At 66.7% G+C, this 13,201-nt stretch overlaps 3 protein-coding genes across 4 annotated transcripts in view; 1 reads left to right on the top strand and 2 right to left on the bottom strand.

The window, feature by feature from the left end:
- HDAC6 (histone deacetylase 6) overlaps window positions 1-4,878 on the top strand; it is a 12,371-nt gene extending 7,493 nt beyond the window's left edge. The window contains exons 12-21 of the mRNA XM_033511567.1: window positions 29-197; window positions 684-817; window positions 891-959; window positions 1,311-1,500; window positions 1,953-2,102; window positions 2,402-2,576; window positions 2,903-3,129; window positions 3,489-3,644; window positions 3,961-4,089; window positions 4,500-4,878. Coding sequence (XP_033367458.1) covers window positions 29-197; window positions 684-817; window positions 891-959; window positions 1,311-1,500; window positions 1,953-2,102; window positions 2,402-2,576; window positions 2,903-3,129; window positions 3,489-3,644; window positions 3,961-4,089; window positions 4,500-4,571 — 1,471 coding nt within the window. The 3' untranslated portion in view covers window positions 4,572-4,878. The remainder of the gene's footprint in view (window positions 1-28; window positions 198-683; window positions 818-890; window positions 960-1,310; window positions 1,501-1,952; window positions 2,103-2,401; window positions 2,577-2,902; window positions 3,130-3,488; window positions 3,645-3,960; window positions 4,090-4,499) is intronic.
- Window position 4,879: 1 nt separating this feature from the next.
- On the bottom strand, window positions 4,880-9,293 carry WDR45 (WD repeat domain 45). Of its 2 annotated transcripts, XM_015616151.2 has the most exons (10): window positions 9,070-9,293; window positions 8,570-8,644; window positions 8,000-8,104; window positions 7,746-7,842; window positions 7,468-7,562; window positions 6,743-6,822; window positions 6,216-6,424; window positions 5,747-5,848; window positions 5,527-5,669; window positions 4,880-5,051 (listed from the first exon to the last, which is right to left on the bottom strand). In XM_015616151.2, the coding sequence occupies exons 1-10, from the start codon at window positions 9,116-9,118 to the stop codon at window positions 4,942-4,944; spliced, it is 1,065 nt and encodes a 354-aa protein (XP_015471637.1). In that variant the 5' UTR covers window positions 9,119-9,293; the 3' UTR covers window positions 4,880-4,941. The 2 variants fall into 2 exon arrangements, with proteins under 2 accessions (XP_015471637.1, XP_033367459.1); XM_033511568.1 differs by lacking the exon at window positions 8,000-8,104.
- Window positions 9,294-9,586: 293 nt separating this feature from the next.
- GPKOW (G-patch domain and KOW motifs) lies at window positions 9,587-13,181 on the bottom strand. The gene is made up of 9 exons (XM_015616152.3): window positions 13,018-13,181; window positions 12,683-12,786; window positions 12,157-12,322; window positions 11,640-11,742; window positions 11,175-11,271; window positions 10,862-10,976; window positions 10,271-10,340; window positions 9,871-9,956; window positions 9,587-9,797 (listed from the first exon to the last, which is right to left on the bottom strand). The coding sequence occupies exons 2-9, from the start codon at window positions 12,736-12,738 to the stop codon at window positions 9,663-9,665; spliced, it is 828 nt and encodes a 275-aa protein (XP_015471638.1). The 5' UTR covers window positions 12,739-12,786; window positions 13,018-13,181; the 3' UTR covers window positions 9,587-9,662.
- Between the last annotated feature and the right edge of the window lie 20 nt (window positions 13,182-13,201).

The raw sequence follows: 13,201 nt of genomic DNA, 5'->3' as shown, positions 1-13,201 counted from the left end.
CGGGTGTTTTGGGGTCCCTGCCCCCCAGCCGTGCCCACGTGCGGACGCTGTCCCGGACGCCGTCGCTGTCCCCGCGGGAGCTGCGGGCGCTGTCCCAGCGCTACAACAGCCTCTACCTGTGCCCCCAGTCCTACAGCTGTGCCCGCCTGGCCGCGGGCGGGGCCTGCGCCGCTGTGGGGGCCGTGCTGGGGGGCCAGGTGGGCACGGGGGGAAAAGCAGTTTGGGCCCTGCTGGGCTGCCCTGGTCCCGTTGGGGTTTGGGGGTTCTGTGGGGTCGGGGCAGCGTTACGGGGTTGGAGGCGTTTCTGTGGGGTCAAAGAAGTCTCTGTGGGGTTTGGGGTTGTCTGTAGGGTTTAGGGGTTGCAGTGGGGTCAGGAGCACCTCAGAGGGGTTTGGGGGTGTTTGTAGGGTTTGGAGAGGTCTGTGGGATTTGGGTATCAGAGTGGGGTTTGGGGGTACTCGGGGAGGGGGGGTACCAGTGGGGTTGGGGATCTCTGTAGGGTTTAGGAGGCTCTGTGGTTTCAGGGACTTGTGAGGTTGTGGGGGTGGGTCTCTATGGGCTTCAGGAGTCCCTGTGGGATCTGAGGGTCTCTATGGGGTTTGGGGAGGTTACAGCGGGGTCTGTGGAGTCCCTGTGGAGTTCTGGGGGTCCCAATGCCCCCCTGACGCTGCCGTGCCCCCCAGGTGCGCTCGGCGCTGGCCGTGCTGCGTCCCCCCGGCCACCACGCCCGCCCCGGCTCTGCCGGGGGCTTCTGCCTCTTCAACAACGTGGGGGTGGCCGTGCGCCACGCCCAGCGCCTGGCAGGGACCCCCCTCAGGTACGGGGGGGCCAGGGGCTGCGGGGACCTCCCCGGGGTGCCCAACCCCTCCAACACCCCCTGTGCCCCCCAGGGTGCTGATCCTAGACTGGGACATTCACCACGGCAACGGCACCCAGGAGATCTTCGAAGAGGACCCCAGGTGGGGGGTCCCGGGGGTGCTGAGTGGGTCTGGGGGTCTCAGGCGGGTCCCAGGGGTTCTGGGGAAGATCCTGTGGATGTTGGGGGTCCTGGGGAGGGGACTCTGGGCATCTGGGGTGTGCTGGGGGTGCTGGGGAGGGGTCATGGGGGTCTGGGGGCTTTGGGGGTGCTGCGGGGAGTTTGGGCTGCTTTGGGTTAGTTTTAGAATCACGGGGGATTTTGGGGTGCCGGGGGGTTGTCTCAGGGCTGCTGTGGTTTGGGGTCCTCTGGGTTGGATTTGGGATCCTGAGGGGATTTTGGGATGCTGTGGGGAGAGGTTTTGGGGTCCCTGACGCCCCCCTGCCCCCCGCAGTGTCCTGTACATGTCCCTGCACCGCCATGACGGCTCCTTCTTCCCGGGGGGGGCCGGGGGGTCCCCGAGGCGCCGGGGGAGGGGTCCTGGCACCGGCTTCACCCTGAACGTTGGCTGGGGGGGGCCCCGCGTGGGGGACCCCGAGTACCTGGCGGCCCTGACCCGCCTGGTGCTGCCGGTGGCCTGCCAGGTGAGGGGGGCTGCTGGGGGGCTGGGACCAATGCGAGGGGGGCTGGGGCTGTTTTGGGGGCAAGGTCTCTCTGTGGGAGGGGTGGGACCCTTTGTGGGGGGGATCTGGGTTTGTTTGGAGGGGATGTGGGTCCATTTCAGGGGCGGTTGGGAAGGGTCGTGTCCCTTTGGGGGGGCCTGGGTCCCTCCAGGATTTTGGGGCGGGTTCTGGGTTGGTTGGGGGAGTCTGGATATGATTTCAGCGGGCTGAGCCTTTCTGGGAATCCTTTTTGGGGGGGCCTTGGGTTCATTTTGGGGTTTGGGTCCCATGAGGGAGCTGTTGTGACATTTTGGGGGGGTCCTGGCTCCATCTGGGGGGGGTCTGTGCCCCCTATTTGGAGCCGTTGGGTTTTGGGGGGCCGGAGGGGCTGTCCCGCCCCCTGTGCCCCCCCCTGACAGCCACGGCCCCCCCAGTTTGGGCCAGAGCTGGTGCTGGTGTCGGCCGGGTTCGACGCGGGCCGGGGGGACCCCCTGGGGGGGTGCCTGGTGTCCCCCCAGACCTTCGGCCTCATGACCCATCTGCTGGGGGGGCTGGCGGGGGGACGGCTCGTGCTTGTGCTTGAGGTGAGGGGGTGCCCAAAGGGGTCTGGGGTCCCCCTGGGGGGCTGTTCAGGGCTTGGAGGGTCCTGGGGGGTATGGAGGTCCCCGTGAGGGGTTGGAGAGACCCTGGGAGGGTCTTGGGGACCCTCTTTGGGGAGATGGGAAGACCCCGGGGGTTTTCTTTGGGGGCTGGGGGGTCTGGGGGAGGCCTGGGGGTCCTCCCGGGGGGGATGGGAGTCACTGGGGGGACAGGGCTCTCCTTGGGGGGATGCTGGGGATCCTACCGGGGGTGGCCGGGGGTCTCTGACTCTGGGGTCTCGCAGGGCGGGTACAACCTGGCAGTGACGGCAGAGGGGGTGGGGCAGTGCCTGGGGGTCCTGCTTGGGGACCCCCCCACACTGCCCCCCCCCGGGACCCCCCAGCCAGTGGCGCTGAGGGCCCTGAGCCGCACCCTGCGAGCCCAGCGGGGCTCCTGGAGCTGCCTGCAGCTGCCTCGTGGTGAGACCCCTCCCCAGGATGTCCCCCCACCGTCCCTGAGACCCTCAAATGCCCCCCGGACCATCAGCACCCCCAGGACCCCGACCTTCCCTGTGCCCCCCCAGACCCCCAAACTATCCCAGACCTACAGGGACCTCCAGGACCCCCTCGAGCCCCCCAGTTCTCAGCCCTGAACCCCTAAACACCCCCTGGGACCCCCTAACTCTGCATGGGCCCCCTCACCCAGAACCCAAGCCAGCCCCACGGGGCCCCCCCAGCCCCATCACCCGTTGGAGCCCCTCGGGGACACCCCCAAATTTCCTCCAACCGATCCCTCCCTCCCCCAGTTGAGCCCCCCAAGGAGGGGCACGGCAGCGATGATGTCACATCCACCGCCGATGACGTCACCGGTTCGCCCCCGCTGGACGCCGCCATTCGCCGCTTGGGGGCGCTGCAGCTCGGGGACGCGCCGGGGGGCGGGGCCAAAGCTGGCTCGGGGGCGGGGCCTCCGCTGGGCCACGCCCCCGCTGCCGCTGCCGCCCCCTGCTGGGAGGAGGAGGAAGAGCTGGAGGAGGTGGGGAGGGGAGGGGATTTGGGGAGGGGATTTGAGGAGGGGATTTGGGATGGGGATTTGGGGAGGGGATTTGAGGAGCGGATTTGGGATGGGGATTTGGGGAGGGGATTTGAGGAGGGGATTTGGGGAGGGAAGGGTTGTTTGGGGAATCTGGGAATGGCACATTTGGGGAAGAGGGATTTTAGGGAGGGGGAATTTCGGGAGGGGGTTCTGGGACAGGGTTTTCGGGGAGGTTTGGGGTGGGTTTTGGGGGGTGGATTTAGGAAGGAGGAACTGGGGAGTAGGTTTGGGGAGGAGGATGTGGGGCGTGAGGATTTTGGGCCCCAGCAGCACTTAGAGCGGTTCCTGCGGGCTGGCAGGGAGCGCTGTACGCCGTGACGCCCCTCCTGGACTGTCCCCACCTGGGGGCCGTGGCCCCCCCTCCGGCCGAGGGGGCTCTCGGGGACATCCTGCCCCCCCCCTGCGGGGTCTGCGGGAGCCGCCGCGAGAATTGGCTGTGCCTGAGCTGCCACCAGGTCAGAGACCCTCAAAAACACTCCCTGCACCCCCAGCCCACCCCCGGCACTGCCTGGGCCCTGAAAGCAACCGAACCCCAGCCCAGGTCACCCCCCAAACCCCAAAAGCAGCCAGAAATCACTTCCTGCTCCCAACTCCTCCAGTTCACAAAGTGCCCCAGAATGTCCCCAGATGTCCCCTGTACCCCAAGAAACCACGTCCTGCATCCCAAATCCACCCCCTGCACCCCAGAACTGTCCCCTGCCCCTTGTCCTGCTCCGCCGCCGCGCCCTCAGGGGCCCCAACTGCTCCCCCAAAGGCCCCCCTGCCTCTCAGGTGCTGTGTGGGCGCTACGTCGGGGGGCACATGCTGGAACACGGGGGGGCCTCGGGGCACCCCCTGGTGCTGAGCCTGCGGGACCTGGCGGCCTGGTGCTACCCCTGCGGGGGCTACGTCACCCACCCGGTGGGCCGGGGGTCCCGGGGGCGTTGGGGGCCATGGGGGGGCTCTCCCTGCACGGGGGGTCCGGGGGGGGCTTTAGGAACGAACCATTGTTTGCCGGGGGCGGGGGGGGTAACAGTGGAGTGAGTGTGGGGTGAACCATCGGGGAATGGGGGACACCAGGATGAACCACTGAACTGCTGGGGGGGGTGGGGGGGGTGGTGCTGGACTGAACCACTGCAGAATGGGAGGGAGGGGGGTGACAAGGCTGGGAAGAACCATTGGGAAGGGGGGGAGTAGGGGGGGATTGGGGTGAACCATCAGGGTATGGGGGGGGCAGTCCCACTTTGGACTGGACCACTGGTGAATGAGGAGGGTGGGAAAGAACCACTCGGGAGTGGGGGGGGGCTGTCTAACACTCCCACCCCCCCCAGGTGCTGCTCCCCACCAAGACCTTCATCTACCACCTCAAATTCGGCACTGACCCCCCCACCGCCTCCTTCTGAGCCCCTGCCCCACCCCAGGATACCCCTCCCCCCACTCTTAAAGGGCTACACACGTGCCATTCCCCCCCCCCCCATCACCAGCACCCTGGGACCCCCAAACCCCCCCTGGGCCAAAGGCTGGGCCAGACCCAGGGACGGGGGGAGGGGCAGAGGGGGGGACACCACCCCCCCCAATCACCGTGGGGGGGCCCCAGGCGCAGCCGGGGCACACGGGGGGACCCCAGTTTTGTATCCCACTCCCCTTTTTTTGAGAGTTTTATAAATCCCCTTTGTTATGCCGAAACACCAATAAAGAGACTGGGTGAGACTTGGGGTTTTCTGGGAGGTTTTGGGGGCTCCCCCGGGGTTTGGGGGGTCGCAGGGTGAGGGGTCAGAAGTCGTCATCATCGCAGATGTCCAGGAAGACATCGAAGGCCTCGCGGTTGCAGTTCCCATCGGGGCTGAACACGTACTTGTGGAAGGTCCCGTCCACGCACACGGCTGGGGACAGGGTTTGGGGGGTCATGGGGGCTCCACGGGGGGGTTCAGGGGGGCAGAGAGGGTCCCTGGGGGGGTCCCAGAGGGTTTTAGTGGAGGCTTGGGGGTTCCTGGGAGAGTCAGGGGGTGGTTGGGGGGATCCCAGGAGGCTTTTTGGGGGAAATCTGGAATCCCAGGGTGGGGAGTTTGAGGGTGCCTTGGTGGTGAGTGGGTGCTGGGGGCATTTTGAGTGTATCTGTGGTGGGTTTGGGGTTCCTCGGGTGTATTTTGGGGTCCCTGGGTAAGACACTGGGGGTTCCCAGGGAGTATTTGGGTCCCAGGGGTATATTTTGGTGATGTTTCTGGGAGGATTCAATGATGACAGTTTGGGCTGCCCGCCCTTCTTTGCCAAAGACACAAACCCCAGAGGGTACTGGGATCCCTCAAGGGTATTTTGGGGTCCCTCAGGGTATTTCGGGGGTGTTTCTGGGGCACTCACCAATGACAGAGCTGGGGCTGCGGCCGCCCCTGCCAAAGGCGCAGACCCCGGGGGCCTCGGCCGGGACAGTGAAGCTGGCCAGGGACCACTGGGACTCCACGTAGGGGCCCAGCACGGGGCCCACCTTCCCCACCCGTGCCAGCCTGGGGGCAAGGGGGGGGTTCAGAGGGGTTGTGGGGGGTTTGGGGTGCTGCCCCCCCGGTCTGACCCCCCCACTCACGCCGAGCGCCGGTTGAGCCGAGTGTCCCGCAGGGCGAAGACGTGGCCGGTGCCTTTGTCACTCGCCGCACACAGGAAGGAGCAGTCGGGGCTGAATGCGAGGCTGGGGCGGGACAAACACCCCAAAACCTCGTCAGGGATGGGGGACCAAAACCCAGTCAGGGTCCCCAAATGCTCAGATCCACCCACAGCCCCCCAGCACCACCAGAACAGCGGGGGGGGGGGGGGGTGAGCTGCGGCAGCTCAACCAGACAGAGAGGGACCCCTAAAATAGGGCAGGGAGGGGGCAGCACCCCAAAATCAGGTGGGGCGAGGTTCCCCCAAATCCTCAGATCCACCTCCATTTCCTCCCAGTGCCCCCAGGACAGTGGGACAGGGTCTGGACACTGGCTCAGCTCGAGCACGGGACACCTGGAAGTTCCCGTTCCCTGCCCCGTGCCCCCCGTCCCTCCCAGTGCTCCCAGTGGCACCAGTAGAGCGTGGCGGGGTCGGTGCCGCGGCGCAGCTCCAGCAGGCGGGTGCGGCTCTGGGTGCAGAAGAGGCGGATCAGGGTCCCCCTGCGCGACGCCGAGGCCACCAAGGTCCCCGTGGGGCTCAGGGCGGCACAGCCGACCTCGCTCTGATGAGCGTTGATCGTCACCGGTGCCGAGGACGTGCCCGGCTTGGCCGAGCCCAGGTCCTGGGGGGGATCGGGGTGAGGGACCCCCAGTGCTCCCCAGCATCCCCCAGTGCTCCCCAGTACCACCCCAGTGCTCCCAGTACCACCCCAGTGCTCCCCAGTACCACCCCAGTGCTCCCAGTACCACCCCAGTGCTCCCCAGTACACCCCCAGTGCTCCCCAGTACACCCCCAGTGCTCCCAGTACCACCTCGGTGCTCCCAGTACACTCCCTGTGCTCTCCAGACCCCTCCAGCCCCATCCCAGTGACCCCCAGTCCCCCTCTCTGCATTTCCCAGACCCCTCCAGTCCCTCCCAGTATCCCCAGTAAGTCCCTCACCACCAGCTGGAGGCTCCCGCACTTGTGTCCTGGGAACACCAGTAAGGCCCGTTCCAAACTGGGACAGAGATCCACAATCCCTGGGGGACGAGCCAGACATTGGAGTGTCCCTGCTCCCTCCCAGGACCCCAGGGACTCCCAAAATCCCCCCCAGAACATCGCAGTCCCCCCTGGACATCGGGGCCCCCCAGAGTTTCAGGGTTCCCCCAAGGTTTTGGGGTTCCCCTGGAGTTCCAGGCTCTCCCTCATTTATTGGGATCCCTCTCTGTATTTTGAGTAGCCCCTGGGGAAAAGTTTGGGGCTCCCCCTGGATTCCTGTGCCCCCCCTTGGGACTTTGGGATCCCTCCCGAGCCCCCCCTGCAATAAAGAGAATAGGGGGGAGTTTGTCCTAAACACCTGGGTCCCCCCCAAATCCCCCCTCCCCAAACCCCCTGGGGTTCCAGGGTCCATCTGGGGTTTTGAGGCATCCCCGAATTTTGGGGAGTCCCCTGCTGGGGCTTTGGGGTCCCTCAAACCACCCCCCAGGTAGGAAGAACAGGGAGGGGGCTCTGTCCCTCCCACCCCCCAAACGTGTCCCTGCAGGTTTTAGGGTCCCTCCCAGATTCTTGGGGTCCACCCCACGTTTCAGGCTCCCCCCGTTTGGGATCCCCCAGTTCCCAGGCGCCCCCAGTTCAGGCTTCCCCCCAGTTTTTGGGGTGTCCCTGCGGTTTTTGGGGTGCCCCACCTTTGGGGTTGTCACGGGTGTCGAACTCGAAGAGCTTGGTGGGGCGGTGGGGGAAGGAGAACACGTACAGGCGGCTCTGCAGGGCCACCACCAGCCTGGGGACACAGCGGGGCTTCAGGGGACCCCCAGCTACCCCCCAGTCCTCCCAGTTCACCCAGTTACCCTCCCCAGTCCCTCCTAGTGCACTGCATGAGCATGACCACCACCACTTCGGCCCCCTCCCAGTGCCCCCCACCGCCCCTCCCAGTGCTCCCAGTCCCTCCCAGTGCCCCCAGTACCTGTCGTGCCGCATGCGCACGGCCAGCACTGGCTTGGGGAAGCTGAACTCCAGCACCAGTTTGTCTTTCCCCTCGCGGGCGTCGTCCCAGATCAGCACTGGGGAGGCCGGGGCATCAGGGGGGCTCCGGGGGGCTACCCCAATAACGGGGACCCCTCCAGGAGGGCGTTGGAGACAACCCCGATTTTGGGTGACCTCCAGGTTTTGGGAGATCTGTCAGGGAATTTGGGAACCCCCCCAGGTTTTGGGGCGCACCTGAGGCATCGGGGAACTTGGGGTGGCTGCCCCCGCCCACGATGGCCAAGAGGTTGGAGCGGTGCAGCATCTCCACGAGCCCCACGCTGCCCACCTGCTCCGCGTCTGGGGGGACAGCCCCAATTCAGGGATCCCCCCACAGCTGAGAGATCCCCCCAAAGCAGAGCAACACCCCCGAATAGGAGAGACTCCCCAAAAAAGCTGAAGGACTCCCCCAAAATTCAGCCATCTCCCCGCTAGGCCTGGGAGACCCCAAAATAGCCCAAGACGTCCCAAAACTGCATCTCTGCCTTAAGGATATCCCCAAACACGGCCAAAAATGTTTCTCCTCAAAGTAGGGACCACCAAAACACGCCCCCCCCCCAAAAAAAACTGCCACTGCCCCCAGACCCAGAGACCCCCAAACACCCCCCCAGGCTTAGGTACCCCCCAAAATGCCGCACCACCCTCCCAGGCCTGACCCCCGAGCAGCCCAAACCTCCTCCCCCAGCTCCTCCTCTGCACCTGAAGACCCCGAGCCCCCTCCAGGACCCCCCGGGCAGGGGGACCCCCAAACCCCCGGGCCCTCACCCAGGTGCCCCTTTTCCATCAGCGGCTCCACGTTGAAGATCCGGACCCCCGAGTCCATCGCGACACAGAAACAGCCTGGGGGGCACGGGGGGTGGTTGGGGGAACCCCCGGGGGGGGTTGGGGGTCCCTGGTGAGTCTGAGGGGGCTCTGCGGGGCCCTGGGGGATTTGGGAAGGCCTCGGGTGGATTTAGGGGTACCTGGGGGACGTTGGGGGTTCCCAGAGGGGTCGGGGGGATCCCAGGAGGGTGTGAGGGGCTTTGGGGGCGTCCCGGGGGGCACCTGAGGGGTTTGGGGGTCCCGGGGGCGTTTGGGGGTCTCGGAGGGGCCGGGGGTTGGGGTCCCGGGGCCAACTCGGAGGTTGAGGGTCCCGGGGGTGTTTTGGGGGTTCCGGGTGGGGTTCGATGATGCCGGATGGGGTGTTTGAAGTCCCGAGGGGGAACTTGGGGGGGTGCTGGGGGAGGTTTCGGGGTTCGGGGGGAAATTTGGGCCCCCCCACTCACTCTGGTCCTGGTTGAAGCGCAGGCTGTTCACCCCCCGGGCCTGCGCCATGGCGGGGCGCGCCGGCGGTAGCGGAGCCGCTTCGGGGGTAGAAAGGGGTTAACGAAGGGTCCCCAACACCCCTCGGGACCCCCCAGAGACCCCAAAAACACCCCGGCCACAACCGCAGGGCGCTCAAACCATCGAGACGCCTCAGACAGCCGGGCCAGAGCGGACTTCCGGTCACGTGAGCAGAGCCGTCACCCTTTTAAGGCCGGCCCTGGGCAGCCGCGCGCGCTGATTGGCCGAGGGAGCGCGGAGCCGTTGCCTGGCAACGCGCCACGTTGGAAACGGGCAGCGGCGCGCGCCGTTCCCATAGCAACCACCAGCGCCATTTTGGAAGCGGGCAGAGCGTAAGCGCGGTGGGAACCGGCACCGCGGGGCCTTGGGGGGAATTCTGGGGGGCTCCAGGGTCACTGTGAGGGGAGGGTCCCCCTTTCAACAACAACCACGGGGGTGTCAAACAACCGAGGCAGCCGCTCCTCCTTCGGACAGGTTTTATTCCCCTGAAGCCGCGGCCGCCATGCTGGAATCTGGCGGGAGGTTCTGGGGGGTCTCAGTCGTCGTCGCTGCCCCCCAGGTAATGGCAGATGGAGTCGTAGGGCAGCGGCAGCACCTGCGGGGCCGCGTCCCGGCCCAGCTGCACCAGCGCCCGCCCGCGCTCCGGCTCCCGCTCCAGGATCCGACCCACCTGCGGAAAGAGGGGAGCTCAGGGGGGCTCGGGGCGCTCGGGGGTGAGGGGCTGGGGCGGGGGTCGCGCTCACCTTCCCTTTGTGCTCCCCCAGCACCACCATGACGCGGTCAGAGCTGCCCCGGGGCACCACAGTCTCCAGAGAGGCCTCACGCAGGCCTGGGGGGCACAGGGGGATCGGGGGAGGCTTTGGGAGTCACCGAGCTCAGGGGATCGGGGCACTGGGGGGCACTGGGGGGTCAGAGGTGCCCTGGCGGGTCCTGGTGATCGGGGGGCTGACGGGGGGCTCAGAGGAGACGGGTTTGGAGGGCGCAGGGGTTACAGGGGCCATGGGAGGGAGTGTTTTGGGGGTCGGGGGGGTCAGGAAGATCAGGGTGATTTGGGGGGTTCAGAAGGGTTTGGTGGTACCAGAGGGGTTTGGGGGGTCGGGGGGGTTGGGACATGCCCAGATTCCCCTCGGGGGGGGGTCTCACCCTCTACCAGGCGCCCGTCGTCCGTGCGGCACACACAGGTGTCGGGAGCCAGCAGGTCCTCGATCTGCATCTGGGGGGGCCGTGGACTCAGCACCCCCAAAATCCCACCCAGAAATGTCCAGGGGGAGCTGGGGGGGAGGGCAGGGACCCCCCTCCCAAACCCTTGGGGTGTCCTGGGTCACCCTACTTGGCCATTGGGGTCCCTGACAGTGGAAGGCGGTGTCCCAAGTGTTCCATGGGTGATTTTGGGGGTCCCAGGGTGAGTTCAGAGGCCCCCAGGAGATTTTGGGCTCCCACAGGGGCAATGTGCTGTCCCATAAGGGAGTTCCTGGGGTTCCATGGCAGTTTTTGGGGCTGCAGCAGGGGGATTTTAGGCCCTGTGGGGATGTTTTTGGGAGTCCCTGGGCTGGTTTCGAGGTCCCCTGGGGGTGGCTTTGGGGGACGTGACATTTTAGGGTATTTCCCATTTTTTGGGCTGTCCCGGGGGGGATTTTGGGGGTCCCAGGGGTGGCTGAGTGGTACAGAGGGAGGTTTTGTGGTGTGATTGCGGGGTCCCCAGGGGATTTCGGGTGTGATTTGGGGCTGTCCCACCTTGCAGTTGTAGAAGCGGCCCCCGCGGAAGGCCCGGTCCACGCAGCGCACCCGCAGGTCCCGGCACAGCCAGTGGGGGGGCGCGGGGGGGGCCCCTCGCGGCTGCTTCCCAGCCCTGGGGGGCCACGGGGTCAGTCGGGGGGGGCTCAGAACCCCCACGGCTCCAGGGGCATCAGAGGCCCCTCCCAAAGTGCTGGGGACCCCCCCCCGACTCAGTCACACCCCCCCAACGGGCCCCCACAAGGCCTCAGGACCCCCAGAATGAGACCCCGGGGTGCCGCCCTCTCCCCAAAGCCCCCCCAGCCCTCCTCACCTCTCGTTCTCGGGGGGCTCCTTCCGCTTGGCCCCTCCCCGCGGGGGCTCCCCGCCCTGTTCCTCCGACCCCTTCTGGGGGGGACGGCCACAGGCACCTGTGGGCAACCGGGAGCTACTGGGAGGCACTGGGAGAGGGTTCTGTGGGAAACTGGGAGGGACTGGGAGGGATTGGGAGGTTACTGGAGGGAAACTGGGACATAGTGGGAGGCACTGAGGCTTAGTGGGGTATTCTGAGGTGTTACTGGGGGTCACTGGGAGGCTCCCCAGTTCAGACTGGGCACAAACCAGTCTGGAGAGTACTGGGAATTACAGTGGTAAGGGGGAGGATTACTGGGATGTGCGGGTCCGAACTGGGGCACTCACTGGGCACAGCCCACACCGACTGACCTCAGCGTTACTGGGAAGGCTGCAGGGGACAGCGGTGGGGGGCACGGGGGTTACTGGTCTGTACTGGGACACTCACCAGTGCTGACTGGGCTCAGCCCGTGCTGGTTCACAGCCACCACCTGCCCCCCAAGCTGGAGCCGCACCAGGGCTCGCCCGGTCTCGGGGTCCAGCGCCTCCACCTGGGGGCCCAGTCAGCCCAGTTACCTCCCAGTTACCTCCCAGTGACCTCCCAGTGACCTCCCAGTTACCTCCCAGTGACCTCCCAGTTACCTCCCAGTTACCTCCCAGTGACCTCCCAGTGACACAACACGCACAGTCACCTCCCAGTGACACCCCTCACCCACCAGTCACACACCATCCAGTTAGCCCAGCTACCTCTCAGCAGCCTCCCAGTAACCCCAGTTACCCTCCCAGGGCCTCCCAGTTACCCCCAGTGCCCACCCAGCATCGCTTCCCAGTGCCGTACTGGGAGAAGTGGGGGGTGTCAGCATCCTCAGTGCCCCCCTCAGTCCCAGCCAGCCCAACACCCCCAGTGCCGCCCCACAGGGCCGTACTGGTTTGTACTGGTTTGTACTGGTCTGCACTGGTCTCACCTTGCCCTCCACGCCGCGGTGGGGCCCGGCCTCAACGCGCACGGGGTCCCCCACGGCCGGGCCCCCCTGGGAGGGCTCCCCGGGTTTGGGGGCGCCCGGGGGGGCGGCCTCAGCCCCCAGCCCCAGCCCCCGCGGGCGTGGCCGGTGCTCCAGTGGGGTCACGACCCTGGGGGGAGGAAACGGGGGCCAGAGAACCCCAGAATTATTGGGGAGGGGAAGGGTCAGGGCACCCCAAAATTCACCCTGGGAGGGGGATAGATGACCATGGAAGGCCAGAGCTTCCCCTTGAAGCCTGTCTCCCCCGAGGTTGGGATGTTCAGGGGTCCCTCCAAGTTTTGGGGGGGGTTTCAGGGTGACCCCCAGCACTTTGGGGTCCCTCCCCCAGCTGGGGCAGGTGCACTCATTGCCTCAGGCCTGTCTCCAGCACTTGCTCCCATCTGTGGGTGCTCAGGTGTTCCCCCCCAGTCCCTCCCGGCTTTAGGGGGGTCAGGGGTGTCCCCCTCGGTTCTGGGGTGCCCTCACTCACCTGGGGAAGGTGCGCCCGATGCCCTGGCCCTGGCTCCAGCCCATCCCCCGCAGCATGGCCAGTCCGAACTGCCCCACGGGCACGGCCTCGTAGTCCTGGGCAGTCTGGGGACAGCACGGGGGGTCGTGGAGCTGGGGGGGGAACTTGGGGGGAGCTCTGGGGCTGGGCAGGGAACTGAGGGGGTAAGGATGGGTTGGAAGGAGCCTGGGAAGGATTTGGGGATCCCCAGGGGAGTCTGGGGTCAGTTCTGAATGAGGAGGTCACTCTGAGGGGCTCAGGGGTCCCTCTGGGGGTCCTGAGGGGATGTTTGGGGGTCACCTGTACGGGTCTCTCACCGGCTGTGGCCCCGTGGCAATGTCCTTGTCAGGCAGCTGGAGGGGGATGGAGATGGGGGGTCCCGAGTCCCCATTGGGCTGCTCCTGACTCTGCCGTGCCTCTGTGGGGTCAGGGGAGTCGGGGGGGGCTCAGGGGGCGCAGCCGGGCCCCCCAGGCCCCCCAGGGACCCCAAACTAACCCTGC

This window comes from Parus major, unplaced genomic scaffold, assembly GCF_001522545.3.
Source record: "Parus major isolate Abel unplaced genomic scaffold, Parus_major1.1 Scaffold353, whole genome shotgun sequence".
In the NCBI taxonomy this organism is placed as follows: domain Eukaryota; kingdom Metazoa; phylum Chordata; class Aves; order Passeriformes; family Paridae; genus Parus; species Parus major.
This window is presented reverse-complemented; position numbering and strand designations above follow the sequence as displayed.